The 20583-nt window shown below is 56.1% G+C and overlaps 1 protein-coding gene across 1 annotated transcript; it reads right to left on the bottom strand.

The window, feature by feature from the left end:
- Positions 1 to 961: 961 nt before the first annotated feature.
- On the bottom strand, positions 962 to 5089 carry EN1 (engrailed homeobox 1). Its single transcript, XM_056349848.1, has 2 exons — positions 4411 to 5089; positions 962 to 1838 (listed from the first exon to the last, which is right to left on the bottom strand). Exons 1-2 carry the CDS (start codon positions 5087 to 5089, stop codon positions 1522 to 1524), a joined length of 996 nt encoding a protein of 331 aa, XP_056205823.1. The 3' UTR covers positions 962 to 1521.
- Between the last annotated feature and the right edge of the window lie 15494 nt (positions 5090 to 20583).

Here is a 20583-nt window from a genome sequence, read left to right as displayed (position 1 = left end):
CGGTGCCCGATGTGAGCAGGGGCCACGAGGAGTGGAACCCCGGCGGCCGCCCCCGGCTCCGCGGGGTCCCGCGCAAGGCCCGCGTGGGCGCCAGGCCCGGGCACGGTGGCCCTCGACGGCCCGAGGCCAAAGCCACGGGCACAGCCCGACCCCGGCCTGTCGGTGCCCCAGGGCCTGCGGTGCAGAGAACCTCCCCCGGGACGGGGCACAGCTGGACCGAACCGGGGTGGCTGGAAAAGCGGGACAGGGGCCGCAGCCGGGAGTCCTGCCGCGCCGCCAGCCCGCCGCCACCCCCGCGCTCCCCGGGCACGCGTGAGCCCGAGCCCCGGCGGGGAGCGGCGGCAGGCGGCGGGGAGCGGGGGGCAGGCGGCGGGGAGCGCTCCTGGGGAGCGGCGGCGCAGCCCCCGGTGCCGAGCGGCGATCGCTCCGGTCGTCTCCTGGACACGGCTCTGCCCTGCCCGGGGAGAGCTCCTGCCTGGGAACTCGGGGTGGGAGCAGCCCCTCTCGGAGCGAGGCGAGGAGCTGTCAGGCAAATCCCTTTTCAACACATCCCGGAGCTCCAAATGTCCAGGCGGTTTCAGGCATTTTTCCTGCAGGAGCTGGTGATAGATTATTACCATTATCACGAGGTGTTTTTTATTTCTTGTTAAAAAGGAAGACGCAGGAGGTGAGGCACGACCACAACAGTCAAAGAGAATTTTTTTTTTTTAAGAGGCTAGAAAAATAAAAAGAGAAAGTAAAAAAAAAAAAAAAATCAAAGGCCTCAGGGTTTTGAACCAGGTATGAGCGGTTTAAAAATTGCTGCACTGATCAATCGAAAACAAAACCTAAATACACTACCGAAATGGCACTATATAAACAGCGTATCATGTATGTATATATATATTTATTTATTATATTTATGTATATATATATATACAAACATCCATACACTAAAATAAAGAATTACAGCCAGCCTGGATCCTGAACACAGTCTACACTTTATTTCAGACTACAGATTTCTGAACATAATAAAATCTTTGGCTTGTAGCGGCGGGTTCAGTCTCGCAGTCTGTGGATCAGAATTATTTTTTTTTCCTCGGGAAAAAAGAAAAAAAAAAAAAGGAGACAGAAATTCACACACACACACACACACACACACAAAAAAAAGATCGAACGAAAGATCAGAAAGTCAGACATTTACTGTAAAACAAGAGCAACGGACATCGAGGGGAAAAAAAACCGAAAGCAAACAAAACGAACAAACGAACAAAAGAAAGGGGGGGAAGAGAGAGAGAAGGGGAGAGAGAAACTGTCCAGCAAATAGAGATCGCTACACATATTTCTTACCTGAAATTAAATATATACAAGGTCATATGCTGTTTGGCTATATAGAGATATTTTTTTTAAGTGTTCATATTTTTTTTTCTTAATCGGAGTCCTTATACTATGGATAGACAATAGATCTGCTTTTAAATAGCACCTGTCCGCCTCCCGGCCGGCGGGCCGGCACCGCGGCGCAGGGCTGGGGTCCGCGCCGCCTCACTCGCTCTCCTCTTTGTCCTGCACGGTGGTGGTGGAGTGGTTGTAGAGTCCCTGGGCCATGAGGTGCAGCGCCAGCCCGTTCTTGATGCCCGTCGCCTTCTTGATCTTGGCTCGTTTGTTCTGGAACCAGATCTTGATCTGGGACTCGTTGAGGCTGAGCTCCTGGGCCAGGCTCTGCCGCCGCTGCTCCGTGATGTACCGGTTCGCCTGGAACTCCGCCTTCAGCCGCTGCAGCTGCTCGGCCGTGAACGCCGTCCGCGGCCGCTTGTCCTCCTTCTCCGTCTTCTTCTTCTTCAGCTTCCTGGTGCGGGGGCCTGCGGGCAGGGCACACACACGCCGCTGGGCAGGGCCGCGCCGCCGACCGACCGACCGACCGACCGACCGCCGCCCCTGCCCCGCCAGCCGCCGGAAAAATGGCCGGCGGGCGAATTTGTGCCGGTCCCGTGTGTCGTGTCCCCCCCCGCCTCCAACCCCGGCACTGCCGCCCCGGCACGGCGGAGGGAAGGATGGGGAATGAGAGGGGAGGCCGGGGCCGAGCGCGCCGCCCGCGCATCCCCCGCCGCCCCGCCGAGCTGGCCCCGCCGAGGGGAGCGGCGCCCCGCTGGCCCCCCGCCCCGGCACACGTCGGGCCGCCGCTCCGCCGGGACGGGCCGCGCTCGCTCCGCGCTGCCCGGGGCCAAGGCCCGCCGGCCGGACAGGGCTCCACCGGGCGGCGCGGGGCGCCAACGTCCCCGCGGCCCGGCACCGGGGAGCCGCCGCCAGGCCGGGGACTGCCCCTCTCTCCTTCGGGGGGCAAAAGCCCGCACCGCAAGGCCGGCCCAGCCCCGGGGGGGAGCCTGTCCGCCGGAGCCACGCCGCCGCCCGGGTCGCCCGGGCTCTACGGCGGCCGCTCCTTCCCGGGGACCCCGGCCCCGCCTGCAGCCCCCTCCGTGAACCCCAGCCGAAGGCAGTGCCCCCCCCCCGCCGCTCCATCCCCAGGCCGGGCCGGGGCCAGGTGAAGTGCCACAGAGCTCACCGGGGAAGCGGCCCGGCCGAGGAGCTGCCCTCAGCCCCCTGCACGACGGCCCGGCCCGGCCCGGCCCGGCCTGGGGGGAGAGGAGCGGGGAGGGATCGCTGGAGGAAGGGATCTGCGAAAATCCCCCGACAGCTGCCAGGCTCGGCGGGCGGCCCCGGGCTCGCAGCCCCCCGTCAGCCGCAGCCACAGCCGGAGCCGGCGAGGCCTCCCGGCCGCCGAGTAGGCCGAAAGCTCCTCTCCCGGCGCAGCCCTTCCCCAGAGCGGGGGGCTCCCCGCGGCTCGCCGGCGGCTGCTGGCGGGGAGGGGGACGGGGCCCGGCGGGATGCTCCCGGGCCCGGGCGGCGGCGGGGCGGAGGGCGCGGGGAGTGAATCGCTTTGCCCCGGCACCTTGCAGCGGGGTGCCGGCGCCTCCGACCGCCGCAGCCCGCTCGTTCCCGGAGCCGGGAGAAGCGGCGGGGCCGGCGGGCAGCTCCGAGCACAACAAAGAGAGCGGCCGAACCCAGCCGAGCCAGTCGCCCCTCGCCCTTCTCCCCTCCGGGCTGGGGCGAGCGAGGAGCATCGGGGAGGACATGCAGAAATGACCCTCTGCCCGAGGAACGGGGAGGGAAGGAAATGAAGGCGCAAGTGCAAAACGCCTGGCGCACGGCGGCCCTGGGAATCCGCAACAAAACACCCGTGGCCGGGCCGGCCGGCAGCGAGGGCCGCGCCGTCTGACAGCTCTATCACTCCATCAATCACCCGAGTCAATCAAAGTGGCTTTTCTGAGTTTCGAGTCACTGGACGTGTCAATAACTGGGGATGGAGATGGCGCGGCCGCTAGCGCCGCACTGACCGCCGGCAGGGAGCCGCCGGGCCGGGGCCGGGCCCGGGGCCGGGCATCGCCGCCTTCCCCGTGTCCCGGAGCGGCCCCCAGGCAGCCGGCCCCGCGCCCCCCGGGCCGGCACAGGGCAGCCCACCCCGGCCCCGGCCCGCGCTGCGGATCCCTGGCTGCTGGCCTGGGGGGGGCCGCGGGGGAACCCTCTCTCCTCGCCCTCCGTTTCTTTTAAAAAATACAATTAAAAATAGAAACCAACGGTGATAAAATACGAGGCAGCCGGGGGCACCTGGGTTACTGTTAGGAGATGTGGAAATGTGGAAAAGGGCGGCAGAAGGGGGCCGGGAGGGCCGAGCAGGCAGCCCCCCCGGGGCAGCCCTGGGCAGGGGCGCGTCCCCTCCCCGAGCGCCGGGCCCCGAACCGCAGCACCGAGCACCGGCTCCCGCGGCAGTGCGCGGCCTAAGGGCCGGCCTGGCTCTGCCTCGCTGCAGAGGCCCCGAGGAACAGCCCCTCCGCCACCTTCCCAAAAAAAGCCCCTTTTTCCTCGTCTTCCGAAAGCACCCCCATACACACGCACCTCCAGCAGCCGCTCAACATGTGGCTCGGGTCTCCCCCCCACCCCCGAAAAGCCACCAGCATCCAGAAAAAAAATAAAATAAGGGGAGAGAAAGCCCCACAACACGGGAGCAGCCGAATCCACTGCCTTTTCTCGCAGCCCTCCCGCCCCACGCCGCCGCGCTGCGGAACGCCCCGGGCTGCGGCACGGCGGGGCGAGCGGGGGGCATGGGCAGGGGCCCTGCGCGGCGAAACGCGTCCGAACCGGGCCCGGCGTCATTCACATTCGGGAGACTTGGAGGAGGAAGGGGGGGGCAGGGGGGGAAACACGTCTCCTCTCGCCCCGGGTGACCCAGGACACCCCCCCCACCCCACCCCCCGCGCCTCCCCACGCGAGGTCCTCAGCAGGCCGGGAGCCAAAGCAAAAGGAGGAAGAGGGGAAGGGGGGAAGGGGGACCTTGTCACGATTTTAACAGCTCCCAGATGCGCCGCGGTTCCTTACCCGAGGACGGTCTGTCTGAATACCTAGTGCAGTAGACCCAGGCAGGCCACACCAGCGGCTGTTGCGAGTCGGGCTTTATAACAGGTCCTCCATTATTAGAGCCCATGAGGAGGATGGCGGGGCTGCCGTGCTCCCCGTACTTCGCCGGGTGAGTCTCGCCCCCGTCGGCGGGGGGCTTCGCCGCCCCCGACGCCGCCGCCGCCGCTGCCGCCGCGGCGGGGCTGCCTTTGGCGGCGGCGGCGGCGGGCGGCGGCGGCGGCGCGGAGCCGTCGGGACGGCAGTTCGAGTCCGGGCAGAGGAGGGAGGGCGGGTTGGGCGGCCGGGCCAGCAGCGGGTTGACGTTTTCTCTACCTGAGCTCTGCCCCCGGTCTCCGTCCCGCTCCCGGCTGCCTCCTCCTCCTCCGCCGCCGGCCGGCGCGGGCGGCTCCTTCTTGCAGCCGAAGTCCGGCCTTAGGATGTTGTCGATGAAAAAGTTGGTGGTGCGGTGGGGCGGCGGCGGCGGCGGCGGCGGGGGCGGCGGGGGGCGGCGGCGGGGCAGGGGCAGGGGGCAGGGCGCGGCGGGGGAGGCGGGCGCGGGGCTGGGGGACACGGGCACGCTCTCGCCATCGCTGCCGCTGCCGCTGCTCGCCGGGCCGGGCGCCGCGTCTCGGTGGCCGTGCCCCTCCGGCGGCTCTTCCATGCTCAGCCCCCGCCACGGAGATCGCTGCCTCTTTTCCCCCCCACCCACCCACTTTACGCCCACCCCACTTTGCCGGTGGGTGGCGGGGTGGAAAAGGGGGAGGAAAAATTTTAAAAAAAGAGGAAAAAAAAAAAGGAAAAAAAAAAGAAAAAAAAAATTAAAATCCACTTGTTGGGCCGGAGCTGAGATTTTTTTTCTCCCCCTCGCACGGATGGATCCAAACCCGGGGAGACACTCGAGGGCTTCTTTCCCCCTTCTCCCGATCAGCTTATATTTCCACCACCAAGAAAAAAAAAAAAAAAAAAAAAGAAAAAAAAAAAAGGAAAAAACACCCAACCAAACCCAAGAAGGTGTGCGGCAACACTGCGGCCCCCCCCCCCCAAAAAAAACCTGCCCCCCGAAAATCCGTCAAAATCTGCCCATGTCCCCGCCGCCGCCGCGGCTCCGCGCTGCCCCGCTGTCACGCTGCGCTCTACCCACGCCGCGGGCTGCCGGAGCCTTCCCCGCCAGCCTGGTGGTGCATGCCGCCCGGGCCAATTTATTAATTTTTTTTTAAATTATTTTTTTCCCCTCTTTTTTTTTTTAATTAAAAAAAAAAAAAAGGCCAAATCTCTGACAGCTCCGGTCCGTGCAACAAACTCTCCCTAAAAAATCCCTCAGCCACACTTTTTTCACTCGCACCGGAAGCACGTGAGGCGGCCCCGCACGTGGGGGCGGCCAATGGCGCGCCGCCGCCGCCGCTGACACCCCGCGCCGCGCCCAATGGGCGCCCGGCGGGCCGCCGCCATAAATACCGCGTGGGGACGGGACGGGACGGGCGGCGGGAGCGGTGCGACGGGGCGGGGGCTGCAGTGCCCGCACCTACACGCGTATATAGCCGCCCCCCCCCCCCCCCCCCCCCCCCCCCAACAACTTCTTCCAGCCGCGCCGTATCCTGAGCGGGCCGCCGCGGGTGGCGGAGATGTGGTCATCAGCCGCGCTCCTGCTGCCCCCCATAATAAATGCCCCCCCCCCCCCCCCCAATTATCTGTGGGTGCTCTTTTTTCCCCTTTTTCTTTTCCATTCTACCGCGGCGGGGTTCGGCAGCGGGGAGGGGGGCGTAGGGGTTGGCGAACGGGATGGGGATTGCCCGGAATCGAAACTTTTTTTTTTTAAGGAATAAAAAATGAAAATAATAATAATTAATAATAGCAGAGGCAGGAGCCGCTGCCGCGGCGAGCCAGGCTCACGGCCGCGGCCGCTCGGCTGGTTTGTTCCTTCACTGGAGTTGGGCGTTGGGGTTTTTTTTTCGGAATATGAAGCAGCCCAGCCGCCAGCTCACAGCTGAATTCGTATCGTGTTTCTTCGTCTGCTATTTGATGTTTGTTTGTTTGTTTGTTTGGGTTCAGCTTGTTATTTCCCCCCCCCCCCCCTGTTTTTGGGGTTTCGTTGGGTGCGTTTTTCTGTTTGTTTGTGCCCGGCGGAGCGAGCACCTCGGGACGTGTGGTGAGGCACAAGGGAAAATTAAGGATTCTAAAGGGTGGGAAGAAAAGCGCACTTTTTCAGGACCGATGCAGCTTTCTAAAAAATAATTTCCAGGGTAGAAAAAGAAAATTCCAAACTCCCTGAGCCCAGTTTTGTTTTTGCTGGACTGCTGGGGCTGCAGCCGAGCGCCGCGGGGAGGGCAGCTCTGCCGGTGCCTTCAGCCGGCGGCCCCGGGGCGGGGGGCCCAGCGGCTCGGGGAAGGGCAGTGCGGGTGCTCTGGGACCCCCCCCCCCCCCCATTTCACATGCCGGGGGAGGGGGGCCGGCGGCGGGCTGGGTGCCCGGAGCCGCGGCTGCTTCCCGGCCGGCCGCAGGCACCTGCTGCGGGCTGGGGCCGCTCTCCGGCCCGGGGCTGCGGGTAGGGCAGCTCCCGGCGTTTTCCCTTCCTGACGGAACCGAAGAGCCCGTATGTCCGTCCCCCCCGCTGCCTCGGGAACCTTCGGCCAGCGGGGAGGCCGCGGGATCACCGCGCCCCGCTCCGCGCCCCTCCGCGGGGCCGGGCCGCGTCACGTGCCGCCGCCTATACATCCTATATGTGCACGGGTGCGCGCTGAGAACAGGCCGGCAGCTGCGTCTGTGTGTGCCCGCGCCTCGCCGTTACCCTGCGGGCCGCGCTGCGGGGCCGGAGCGGCGGGGCTGCCCCCCGCCTCGCTCCGCGGTACGGCCGGGGGCGCTGCCGGGGCCGCACGCTGGGTGCCCGGCCGGAGCACCCCGGGCGCCCGGCGGCGTGTTTGCGGCCGCACCTCCGAGGCACGTTCGGTTATTTTCCGCGGCGGGGAAACATTACGGGATTGTTACCTCCAACCACACAATAATCCCCTAAAATAATAGCTGGCAGGACACAATCGGCTCTGGAATCAAGAGCTTCATCCGCAATTAAATGAATGTTAAACCCCCCCTGCATTCACAATATCATATCATTTACTCGCACCGAAATTGGGTTTATTTATATTTAAGTTAGCAAAATTGAAATCTTTATCCCAAAAGCGAGCGTGGGTACTTAATTAAATTCTAATTAGGACACTATCAATATCCCATTTAGCCACGTAGCCTTTGTGAGCCGCGGTCCCTTTCAGAGCTGTAAATGGGGGCTCGCTGCCTTATCTCTCCTGCAAGAGACGCCTTGAGAAGGGCTGCAAAAGATAATTTATAGGTTTTAATTACTCTTCATTCCGCCTGATCAGCTTGGCGTTCATCACAGGACGGCGAATAAAACCTGGTCAAAAGCACTGTCACTATTCCCTGGCAAGACGCTTAATCAAAGTAAGCAGGGCCATATTACACGCTGCGAGCTTCTTCACGTAATTTCCCAGCTGCTGATAAAGCTAGTTGAATAATGCTGCAGTCCTTCGGAGACACCATTTACAGAAATGACTTTATTGACGGCTTAACGTCGGTAATTCATTTTACCTTTCATGTATTGGGAGCCCGGATTTGTTACAGTAATAGGATGATAAATGTCCTGGCGGCCCTATAGCTTTTATTATTGAATACAATACACACACCCATCCTTAAATGTTCCAAAATTGGGTAACAAAAGGGAGAGAGAGAGAAATCGAAGCCTTTAACTATTTAATTTGCCTTCCTGAGCGCGCAGGGCGGGGGGCGAAGTGTGTGCGGGTGTGTGCACGGGTGTGTGTACGGCGAGGCGGGGGGGGGTGGGGTGGTGTTGTTGCATCTGGAGTCCTCCCTTCTTCTAGAAACTGTTCTGGATTTTAAAGGCTTCTCTATAAATTGAGTAGGTTTGTGTACGGAGGGGGTGGGGGATCGACTAGATGAATGAGGAGGGGTTAAAGGAAAAGACGATGTATATTTCCAGGCTGGATATTTTTTCCGCCGCGACCCTTCCTATCTAAATAGATAAATATTACTCTCCGGCTAGCAGATAGTTACAGTAATCGGAGTAATATGTCTACACCGTGTCTTAAGGACGGAAGCTTGGAGAAAAAAAAAATAAAAAATCCTTTCATAGGAAAAAGTTCCCTCCGTAACTTGTGGGTGCCGCTGGGTTGCGGGGCGCCCGTCGGGGCCGCCCGGCCCCGCAGAACCCCGCGCTCGCTGCCGTCGGGAGGGGCCGGTCCCGCCGAGCCGCCGGCGCGTCCAGCGGGGCCGGGGCACACAGCCGTCCCCGAAAGGGCTACGGGGGCCGGGGCCGGGCTGCGGCGCTCCCTGTCCCTCGGAAGTGCCCCGGGGCGATCTCAGGCTCTTGCAGGATGATGTCCCCACGGGCTCTGGGCGCTGGGGCTTGGGTCAGCCGTCCTGGCGTGGGGAGGGAGAAGATCAAATGCGGGAGGCGGAGAGCAGCCGAGGGGCGGCGGGGGCGGGGAGCAGGGCTGGGATCCCCGGTACACGCCGTCGGGTTGCGGGGAGCGCGGGCGAGTCGCTCCCGCCGCACGGCACCAGCCTGAGGCGCCCGCAGCCGCTTCGGAAATCGGGCGAAAGGATTTCTCCGATTTCGTTGTATTTACTTTCTTCTTTATTTCCCTCTCGCTCCTTCTTTTTCTTCTTCTTCTTCTTCTTCTTCTTCTTCTTCTTCTTCTTCTCCTCTTCTTTTTCTTCTTTTTGAGGAAGGCCACCAAAGAGAGGAGGTTTTAAATTTGAAATTAAAAATAAAATTAAAATCGGATCAAAAATCCTTTGCGTTTTTTTTTTTTTTCTCGGCGCCCTTATAGGAAGGAGGAAGTATAGAAACGTGGTTAATATACGCTGTGGTAATCCTATTTCTAGGTCTAGATCAGATCTCATTGGGGCCTTTGCTGAAGGACATAAATGAGTTGTTCTAATACAATAGATTTCATCCTTCCTACAGGGACTGGCTGACCAGAGGTTTTGTTAAAAGTGAATACGAATAGATTTCTGCTACAAGTGCAGCATTATTATTATGAGCTGTAAGGTCAGACTATACATTCCGGGTCCCCAAAGCCTATAGACCCTGGGAAATGCGCGGGATATACCACGTCATTGTACCTGACAGTCTCTTCAATAGACTAATTCAATTATCGCTTGGGGATTCAGTCTTCATTGAAAGCAATAATAGCAGTGTAATTCGTTGGTAAATAGGTATGGGAAGCAGCCCCGCTCGAAACTTTTTTCGGGGCACAGGTTTCTATCCCTGGGATTCCAAACCTCTCCCGGTGCAGGCGCGGGGAGCGGGCAGGGAGGAAGGGGTGGTTTTAATTGCGGAGGAGGGCCGGGCAGCGGGTAGAGCCGGCGCGGCCGGCCGGAGCGGCAGTCCCGCACCCCGGGCCGGAGAGGCAGCCCCGCACCCCGGGCCGGCGGGCAGCGCGGCCACACCGCTCCCCCGAGAGGTTCCCGGGGCGCCGGGGATGTTGTGCCCTGGTGTCCTGGTGTACAGTTATGAATCAATTACCGTCCAGGACCACCCCCACCCCAGCAATGCAGCCCGGCTCTCAAGTCACAGGGAACTGTAGGAAAGATTTAATTGTATTTACTTCATTGTCTGGCCCCGCTTCCTAAGGGGGACGGGGACGAAAACACCCCGCAGAATTTTCTGGGAAGAGCAGGGAAAACTGTCGTTCTTATTCTTGGCGGTATTATTGGTTTGTTCTTTTCCTACAAGGAAATTAAAAAAAAAGAAGAAAAGAAAGAGAGGAAGAAAAGAAAGCAAGACAGAGAGAAAGAAAGAAAAAAAAAGAAAGAAAGGAGAGGAAGGAGAAAGAAAGAGAAAAATAAAAAGAACAAGGAAAAAGAAAAAGGAAGGGGAAAAGAGAAAGGAAAAAGGCTAAATAAAAAAGGAAAGGAAAATAAAAAGAAGAGGAAATAAAAAGAAAAAGGAAAAGCAAAAAGAAGAGGAAAAAGAAAAAAGGCAGAAAACCAGAGAAGATAGAAAAAAGGAGAAGTAGCATAGAAAACATTTAAATAAAAATTAGAAAGAAAAGAAAACAAAAGACAAGACAAGAAAAAAGAAAAGACAGGAAAGAAGAGAAAAGAAGAGAGAAGAAAAGAAATGAGAAAAGAAAGGAAAAGAAGATAAAAAGGAAAAGAAAAGAAAAGAAAAGAAGAGAAGAGAAAAGAAGAGAAAAAAGAGAAGAGAAGAGAAAAGAAGAGAAAAGAAGAGAAAAGGAAAAGAAGAGAAAAGGAAAAGAAGAGAAAAGGAAAAGAAGAGAAAAGGAAAAGAAGAGAAAAGAAGAGAAAAGAAGAGAAAAGAAGAGAAAAGAAGAGAAAAGAAGAGAAAAGAAGAGAAGAGAAAAGAAGAGAAGAGAAAAGAAAAGAAAAGAAAAGAAAAGAAAAGAAAAGAAAAGAAAAGAAAAGAAAAGAAAAGAAAAGAAAAGAAAAGAAAAGAAAAGAAAAGAAAAGAAAAGAAAAGAAAAGAAAAAAGAGAGAAGAGCTCTCTGCTTTCCGGTGGCCTGGCTGCAAACCCCTTCCCATCTGCTTCCCGAGCCCCCTCCCGCCTCCCACCCACAGCTGCAGCCCACCCTACCTCGCAGCGAGCAGCTCAAGTCACCTGGAGCGGCCGCCTTAAAAAGTCCCAGCTCCCGGAGATGTTGCTCGCTGGCTGGCCGGGGGAGGAATACATCCGAGACGGGCAGCGACATCCTCTCGACAGGCGAGCAGTGCAGGCGGCTTTCTCCAGCCCCGTCTGCCTCCCTGACAATCTGGTTTAAGTTACAGTGGATGTTTCCGAGCGCTGCGTTACCCCACTTCGGGGCAGATGCTCCTGTCCCCTCGCCGAGCGCGCTGCGAGCGGGGGCTGAAAGTTCCGCGGCAGCGAGAGGGTGCGCGCCCGTCCCCGCTCCGCCGGGCTGGTCCCGCCGTGCGCTCACTGCCCGCTCGCACGGTGCCGGGCTGGCTCGAGCTCATTTACATTTTTAAGTACGTTTTTAATTTCCTCCGGCTCTCCCTACCCGGGTCTCGCCCTGCCGCCGGGTAGCCCGGGGAAGGGTCGCGGGCACTTTCGCTGCCCGGCCCGGCGGGGTAGCAGCGGGGTCGGCCCGGCGGGGCTCCGGCGGGCGGGGGGTGCCCCGGCCCGGACAGGGTGCCGGGGCTTGGCCTTGGGACGGGCCCCCCAAGACTTTTGCCACCTCGAGTGAGTGCAGGGTTCTTCCTGGCAGTAAAGCCATTCCCTTTCCCGGCTTGTGGATTTGGGGCTGACAAAGGGGCACACGCGGGACCGCCGCCCCCCCGCTGCTCTGCCGTGTGTGTGTGTGTACATCTCCACGCGGACCCGCCGTGCCTCCCAACCCACGCGTGCAGCGCCTGCACTTGCGTGACAGGGTTTGCCCGTGCATTTGTGCGCCCGAACGTGGGTGCAAGCGGGCGCGCAGGGGAACACTGCCTTGCACCCAGCCTGTGCAAATGGGTGCAGCTGCTAGCTCTGAAGGTGCACACGGGCACGGCACCCCCCACCGCCCCCCACCCCCCCTCCCCGAGTTCTCCATCACCCGGGGACCACCCTGAGGGGCTCCCGCTGCGAACCCCGCGCCTGTCCCCTGCCCAGGAGCAGAGGGACGGTCGCCGTGGGAAGTTTGCTCAACTCTTTGCATGGAGGGATGCTCCTCTCCCCGGCTGCCAGGTGCTTGCCTTTCTCAGCCCGCGGGAGGTGTTTGCCCTAGGGGTCGCTGGGCACCTCCCGTGGCTCGGGCAGATCCAGCCTTTAGGATTTTTGCCCCGGGGTCCAAAGGCAGCACCAGTGCCGGGGGAACCGGGTGTCAGCACTTCTCCCCTCCCAGTCTGCAGGCAGCTCAGGGCTTCCTCCCTACCAGTGCGTTGGAGGAGGGTCAAGCCCCGTGCCCCTCACCACGGCGAGCCCCCTCTGTCACTGACCTCCCCTCCCCATCGGCGGGCCGTGGCTGCGGGCCGGGCCCCGGGCCCGGGGGGCGATGCCGGGTGGGGGGTGTGCCGGCCTGCGCCGGGCCAGGGTGCGGGCACCGGGGAAGTTTGAGAGGGGGAGGGGGGGGGAGAGAAATCCTTTGTGTTTTTGTCCTCCTTTGTTCCGGAATTAACTTGACCAGTGGGGCCGGGAAGCAGCACGATTTCGATTTGAAAAAGCAGGGGAGAGGGGGGCTTCTTTTGATCCTCATCGGGGAAAATTATGCTCGGGGAGGTGGCTGCAGGCGCTGGCACCGGCGCTGGGGTCTCTCTGCGGCGACTTACAGCAACATTTCGTTGAAGGCACTATTTCTGCCTTGCATGGCAACTTTCGGCTTTAATTATCCATGTTGCTCCTACGAGCAGGGCTTGCTCCTCTCTGCTCATCTGTTCCCAGGGAGAGAAAACAGTGTGTGTGGGGCTAGAACGCAGCAAGACAAAATAATCAGCTTTAAAAGTACGTGCTGGCTTGGGGGGGACGGGGGGACGACGACGACGGGGGGACAGAGGCAGAGAGTAAAGCAAAATAAGTCTATTGCCTGGAGAAATGATGCAATGTTACTGCTGCCCAGTGGCAGTAACCGGAATTGGGTCATTTTAGGGACAAACACCGGCAAAATTCAAGTCACGTCCACTTTTGATATAAGGATGTGTCCTCTTTAAAAATTGTTATGCAAAAGACCCTCGTACGTGATCTTCTTGCGATAAAAAGCAGCAAGGCAAATATTGGAGCCCGAGTCAATAATGTATGAACAGATTAAGCAACCTTTCTCCCAGGCAATTATTTCAGCAATTGCAAACCTCGCTCGCTCCAGATTTCAGAAATAATAATAACAATAATAGCAAAAGTAAATAAAGCCCAGAGCAAGTGCTATGGTCTCTTGCTCTTTGCCCCCCGATCGGGAAGGATGGGAGGTTTGGTGTTATTTTTTTTTTTTTCCCAGCCGGGGACAGCAGCCGAGATGGTATTTAAACCAGCATCAGCCTGAAAATCACAACAATTCATAATAATCTACGGATCGCGGGAGTAAATAGGCATATCGCGGGGACACCGGCCTGCCTGTATTTATTTGTCTTTAAAGCTCCGGGTAAATTAAGTTTCCGGCTGTGTAATTCTAACAAAAGGTGATAGAAAACGCACTGGGGGAGTAATAGATGGTGGCACCAGGGATCAGAGGGGGGAATGGCTTTAATGCTGATTTATGTGCCGAGGGCCGGGGCTCGCCGCCGCCGCCGCGGGAGCAAGGCGGGCAGCTCCGCGGGTGCGGGGGCTGCGCGGGGTGGGGGCGGCCGGGCCGAGCGGAGCCCCGGGCACGGCCCGCAGCGGGGAGCCCTGCCGGAGCCGCTGCGGGGGGCTGGGCCCCGCGCCCCTCGGGGGCTGCTTCCCTGCGTGGGCCGGGACACGCGTCCCGCCCTGGCCGGCATCGCCAGGGGATCCCGGCGGGGAGGTGAACGCGGCTGCCGGAGAAGGGCCGCGGGTGCGGGCAGGGGGCCTGGCGGCAGGGACCCGGGTGCCTCTGCCCACTCAGCGAGGGCAGAAGGCAGAGATCTGGGACGGGTTTCCCTGGGCATCCTTGTGCCTAAAGTCGCTGTAAAGCTTTGAGAGAGAAACCCCTCCTTCACCCACTGCAGCCTACTTCCCCGCACCTCTCCACCCCCACCCCTCCTTTTTTTTTTTTACTTTTCGTCCCTTGCCCTGTGGCCACCGACCATGCTGGTCATGCAGTGGGCAGGATTTCATTTGCTTGCTTATCTCTGGCTCCACAATAAAAACTTTCCCCCTTCTTCACCTGTTCTGACCTTGCTTTTGAATTTGGGCCATGGTGCAGTGACAATAACTAGCCACTCGTTTTGGGTTGTGAAAGCAGAGAGCAGGTCAAAAGCAAAGAAACTGAACTTTCTGGAGACAGCTTGGCAGAGTATGGGGTCTGCACCCTCCAGGAGAAATTGTGACCAGGTTTGAAGTGAGGGATGGGGCTTTGGACCCATTTGGGGGCTGGGTGGGACAAGGAGGGAAAAATTATTCGGTAGCAATAATTCCTCCCGGTGGATCCAGGTGAAGAGGTCTTGTGGGAGTGCTGAGATGTAGGAGCGCCCAGCCCCACCGACCTGCTACAGCTGAGAGCCTTTTCCAAGACATGCCAGAGTACAATAGAAATACTCGCTAGCATGGCACTTCACCTGCACACCCAGCCCTGCAGCCAAATCCCACATCCCTCTCCAGACAGCAGCCTTACATTCCTGAGCTAGACAAATGATGAAAAAGTTCCAGTTACCGTCTAATGAAAGGCCTCCATCTCCCTTTCCCCAGAGGTTTCCGATGCACATATAATTAGCTCTCAATATTTCATGAATATGGGGTTTTACTAATTCCTTTTCACTCAGGAGATTTCGCATTCACCGTTTTACCCTCTCTGTCATTTTGCACAAAGCCGTGGCTGTGGGAAGGGTGGTTACGGGTTGGGGTGGGTTCTTCTGGCTGGATACACATCCCTCAGCTGCCTGAGGCCTCAGCCCAGACATCCTGAGAGACACAGATCCCAAATGAAGGACCACAGCTTTTTTTTTTCTGCCCCTTTTTTCTTTCTTTTATTCCCCCCCGCCCCCCCCGAAAATTAAATGTACTGTGGGATTTTGGTCCTTGGGGGCACACATTTCTTTGGACGGACACTGATTCAGGAACAGATCTTCTGCTTCTGGGTTACAGCATGTTTTGGAGGGAGATTGGTACTTTCTGACCAAAAAGAGCACTCATCCCAGACAAACCAGGAAGCAGAAGTTAAACTAAACATCACCAAGAAATGTCCCACTAAATCTTGGTGACCTTCCACAATAACATCTCCAAATTGTCTGATTACTACACAATTGTGTTAATAAGAAGAATTCTAAGCTGTGTAACGAAGGGAAAATCTACTCCAGCATCATCCTTTTTTTTTTTTTTTTCCCCATGTGGTTCAATGGAAAGCAGTGAGGTAAAAGTTCCGGTGTTCATAATCTGCATGGAAGAAATTTTGGGAGTCTTATGTCCCTTCCTTAATACCAGAGCTGTGACTGTGGGGAGGCTTGGGGCGCAGATGTCGATGATACTCTTTGTGTGCTGGGCTGAAGCACAGTTGTTCGGGTCTGCCACAAAGCCACCCTTTCCCTTGTGGTTCCCCTGCTAGAACTACCTGGCTGTTGCAGAGGGTCTGACCCTGTCACCCACATGTCACCCTGGCATCCAGCATCCTCTTGCCTCAATCTGCAAACAGTTGCTCTAGGCAGAAATCTGCTGGCCTTGTCAGGAAAAAAGGCTTTAAACTTGTTGCGGAGAGGCCGAGGAGAACCTGCAGCTGCCACAGGGCAGGTACTGCTGGGCTGGTTGTGCAGCTATAGCCATCCTTCCCCTAATCATGCCATAGATATTGACTACAACTTTTTTTTCTTGCCCTGCTCTATCCGAATGTGTGTGCCTCGAGTAAAGTGATGTAACGGTAGCTCAGTCCCGGAGGAGTTTTCCTAAACACACTGCAAGAACAAAGTTTGGTCTTTCTGTTCAAGTGGATTTAGACTAATGGGCTTTTCACCAATGGCCTTAGTGCTAAACACTGGCATTTGCAGTGTGCTAGGTGAGTTCCTGTAAAGGCAACCCCACAACTAGAAACAGTTCATTAAAAATCCCATTGTCCCCATAACTTGCTTATTATTAATTTAAATGACTGTCATGATTTGTAGGAAGGAAAACAAAACCTAAAAGAAGCGAAACTTAAAATCACTGATCCTGGTGGGCAATGGATTTTATTTGCCATACATTTTTAGTTGGATGTTAAGGAGGTTTTCCAGTTTACAGCAGCTGCTGTCTCTCCGTGTGGTCCATTGGAGGATAGCTTTGTTTTCTCACATTAAACTTTGTGCGTCACTAGTTACTGTGCTTTACTGATTTCTTAATAACAATTTTACACTTATATCAGCCTTTTCCACCCTACAATTCTCTAGCTGTTTACTAGGAAGCCGAGGAGCAGGTGAAAGGGAGAGAAGTTCCCCTGAGTGACTGACATGGATGCAGGATCAGGACCTGCAGGCGTTCTGCTGAGCTCTGAGTCATGTTCCACGGTATTTTTCCCTGTGTGAGGGACAGACAGTTCACTCCCATAACGTCCATCTGTGGGTGTGCCGCAGCAGGATTTTTCTCTATTCATCAGTCCCTGGGGGTGATGCTGCTAGTAGTGAAATCCCATAAGAGTTAGCACGTTTGGAGATTATAAACCCAGGCCTATGCTGCCTACAGGGAACATCTCAGAAGCTGAAAATATCTCCTTTAGCTCTCCCAGGAGTGACCTGCAGCAGAAGGAGGACACTAAAGGAGAAAAGTATTATCCATCACTGCTCTGGGCTGAGACAGCCAGTGCTGAGACCCCAGCCAGCTGCAGGCTGTGCTGTGCTGTGCCCTGTGGTGCCCACAGATCCCGAGGGATCCAAAGCCATGCAGACACTGCTGTGGTGTGTAGGGAACGTGGCAAGATGGGCTCTGAGAGAGGACTGCTCCTGTTTTTACTGTTTCCTGCTGCCCTGTGATTATTCTTTAATCTGGTCTTCAATGTGCTCTCATTGCTGTTTGTCCCACAACTTCAGAAGTCAATACAGTTTTTAATCCGATGGTGATTTACTTATCCACTGTTCTCATCTGTGCAGTGAGGGAACACCATGGGTGTGACCTCATGAGCCAGATCCTCACCTGGAGTAAATGGTGATGGAGAGGGGGCTCCAGTGAGTGGGGCTATCCCGACTCCAGTGCTCCAAGCACAGGCTTACCAGAGCGCACATCGCCGAGGCTCAGCGCTCACTGCGGATGGAAACAGCCCAGCCCCTTTCCTGGGGTTATTAATGCCCTTTTTTTCCCCCAAATGCTGGTTTCCAGAGACATCTTGTGGCTCTTGCCAGTCATCACAGCTGAGCTGCTCCACATCCCAGCACGCTGCTCCGCCCGCAGCGTTGGACAGCCAAGCTGCTTCACAAGCTGCTTGCTCCTTGCACCTTGAAAAAGATTTTTTTTCTTTAATCCCTGGATGTGTATTTTCGGCTTTGCGGGACTCCCCCCTCACATCCAGCTCAGGTTAGGGTATGGGTGTAAGCATGAGTCTTCCAGGAGAGGAGACTTCTGCAGAAGTGTCACTGGTGTGAGACCCCCCCCCGGCTGGCGTTGCCGCAGGTCAGTGTTTGCTCCCTGCGCAGCCCCCGGCGCTGGTGCCTCAGCAGCTAATGCAGCACAGGGCGGGGTTCATTAGCTCCTTTGATGACAGTGCTACAAATGCAGGGAAATATAAAGCAAAAGTACTTCTGTGAGAAGCAGGGAAAGGGGGCAGCATTGGTGCACAGGCAGAAGCTGCAGGCTGGGCATGCATCCCCTTGTGCTGCAGGCAGGAGGGCCAGCTCCTGCCCTTGCAGCAAGGACTTCCAGGAGGAGTTCTTAGCTGAAGTGGGATGGGTGATGGATGAACCCCACTGGTGTGTGAAAGATTATAGTTTTTGGAAAGGAGGTGGTAGGAAGCAAATAGTGGGGACTGGACCCCATAGCTGTGACGGTCTCATCCATCCCCACGTTGGCTGCACAGGCAGTGGTGCAAAAGCACAGTGCTGCCAGACTGCAGAGAACAAGGCACTGCTGGTCTTTTAAAATGTTTTCAGAGGTAGTGAATTAACAGTAATTATTCAGTAGATAAAGAAAGGGCATTCAAACCACTCGGTGTCAACAGATCTTCTCTTGTAAACCTCTAGTTTAGACAGCAAGCCCATCATTTTGTCTACCAGAGTGGCTTGTAGCAGCAAGCACGGGCATTCCTGCACCCCCGAGCACATGCAGTACTGCCAGCAGACTCCTCACTCATGGCCATATGGCTCAGGAGGGGAGCCGCCAGGTTCAGGCGGGGAGATTAAGGCTGTTCCCCAAACTTCACACAGCCCAAGGATCACCACTGTGCCATGCCACACAGGATCTGTCTGTCCAACATCCAGGTTATCCTCCTTCCTTTCAATGGGGAGATTGCAGCTACAGCTATGGTGCCTGAGCTGGCAGATCGCTTGTCTCCAGCCAGCCAAGGATTCCCTTCCGATTGCACAAAGAAAGCTTCATTAGAAGGGGGGTGATTTTAAATGTGTATCCCACAGCCACACAGACTCTTGCTGGGTCCAAGCCATCTATGCAATCTATACTTTCCCACTGGTGTATAATTTTCTTGGCACTTTCCTTGCAACAGGTGGGCTGCAATGTAAGGAAACTTAATGTGACTTCTTCACTCTTGACTAAGAAGAAAGATTTACTGCAGAAGACACATTGCTTACAGTTTTATGGAGATTTCTTATCTAAAGCCATGTAACACCCTATGGCGGGGGTCCACAACCTCGAGAAAGTCTCAGAACATCCAAACAAATGTTTTCAAGCAGGAAAAGAGCCAAGTTACCATGTCTGTGCACAACATCAGGAGGCTGGGCTGTGAACTCTAGCTGAGATCACATTGCGCTATAACCCCGTTTCGCCTGTCTGGGGTCCAAGGAACCTTACGTAATTCATCCAGCCCTGGAGGAGAGAAGATATCACAGATGAAAAATGACTTCCCAGGTGCCCCGGACAATGTATTGCCTGTGCTGGCTTAGACAATTTGCTGCACTCTTGTCCTCAAGCTGATCATAAGCGTCTCCATCCAAGGGGTGGACAAGCCTGTAACACGGCCTTGGACCTGATCACAGCGGTGGGTGACGAGATCTGCCTCCTGGCCTCTTACAGATGCGAGGCACCACATAGAGAGAACAGGCACCCTGGCAGAGATACTGATGACCTGGTGTCCCTGCATTGCTGCTTGAAGCGGTTTTCCTGCGTGGGATTGTAGTTTGGTGCAAGGTCCACTGCGAGAACCAGCCCCTCCATCACAGGCACCGGTGCGACGGCAGCACTGCAAAGCAACAAGCATGTCGTGAGTTACGACCACTAAACAGCAAGGCAACACTAATAAATCTTAATCTGAAGGCTGATAAACTGTAAAACACAACATAAAATACGATGCATGGGTTCATGTTGAGCCCATGAACCTCTGATCTGTTCCCACGGGGGCAAATTCTGGCTGTGTTTTACTGATGGAGCTCGAAGCGGGCCAGCTGCAGTCATCCAGGCTAAAGGTGGCCTCATGGCTCTTACCTAAATAATTCCTAGTTATTAATAACTTTTATAGTTGATACGTGGGACTGAATGGTGTGTGCTTTTTCAGTGAGGATAAACCGTTCAATCACATAAAGCCTCGCCTAAGAGATGTTGCTAGATGAATCACTTAGGTTGATTGAGGGCTGTGTAAGTGATGCATTAAAGATGTGCCAAGCAACATTCCTTGATGGGGAAAATTATGTGTTTTCTGGCAGATTCACAAGCTAAGGAATTAATCTGTGGGTTGTTAAGGAGATTATTGTCTGGTATGTGTGTATATACATGGGAATAGGAATACCAGTTGGTCCAGTTTAATAGATATCCAAAACAATCTGGTTTTGCTGAACTGAAACTGTCAGTCTGGGCTGATGCTGGGTAAAATTTGAATCATCAAATCAAACTGATACTTTCTGTAACTCTTATGCCAAGGAAGAATTTGGTCCATGGGCTTCAGAGACAGGAGCTGGCTGGGAGATGACTGGCAGAGTTGACTCTGTCAACGTAGTTCCCCTTTATAGAAAGAATATTGCTTGCTAGGACCACTGAAATAATGGCTAAATATTTCTATAACTATAGCTAAATTTATGATCAAGTGAAGAATGCAATAGTTATTGCATCCAGTTCAATCCCTCTTATTTTGATCCATACATTAAAAAAATCCCAACAACAACCCTCTGCCACTTAAGGTGGTCCGCTGGGACTTAAAACTAGCTAACCTCAAGTAGAAAAAATTTATTTTAAATGCACAAGAAACTTCTCGTGCCCCTGATACCATCCTAGGGCAAGCCAAAATGCCTCCAGCTTCTCAGTCACTCTTTCAGGAGGAGTCCATCCCGGCTGGCAAGGCTGGGGACAGGGTCTGGCTGGGGGTGATGCCCAACCTCACTCTGCCACCACGAGAGCTGCTTCCTGAGGGAAGCACGAGACATCTGAACTGGTGGCAGTTTGCCACCCTCCAGCACTCACGTCAA

Source organism: Falco biarmicus, chromosome 8 (genome assembly GCF_023638135.1).
Source record: "Falco biarmicus isolate bFalBia1 chromosome 8, bFalBia1.pri, whole genome shotgun sequence".
NCBI classification, from domain to species: domain Eukaryota; kingdom Metazoa; phylum Chordata; class Aves; order Falconiformes; family Falconidae; genus Falco; species Falco biarmicus.
This window is presented reverse-complemented; position numbering and strand designations above follow the sequence as displayed.

What these genes read in the sequence shown, in the direction of transcription:
- EN1 (XM_056349848.1), bottom strand. Translation starts at nt 5,089, where the DNA reads ATGGAAGAGCCGCCGGAGGGGCACGGCCACCGAGACGCGGCGCCCGGC. An exon ending in TTCAGACAGACCGTCCTCGG is followed by an intron (nt 1,839 to 4,410) that starts GTAAGGAACCGC and finishes CCCTGCCCGCAG; the next exon opens with GCCCCCGCACCAGGAAGCTG.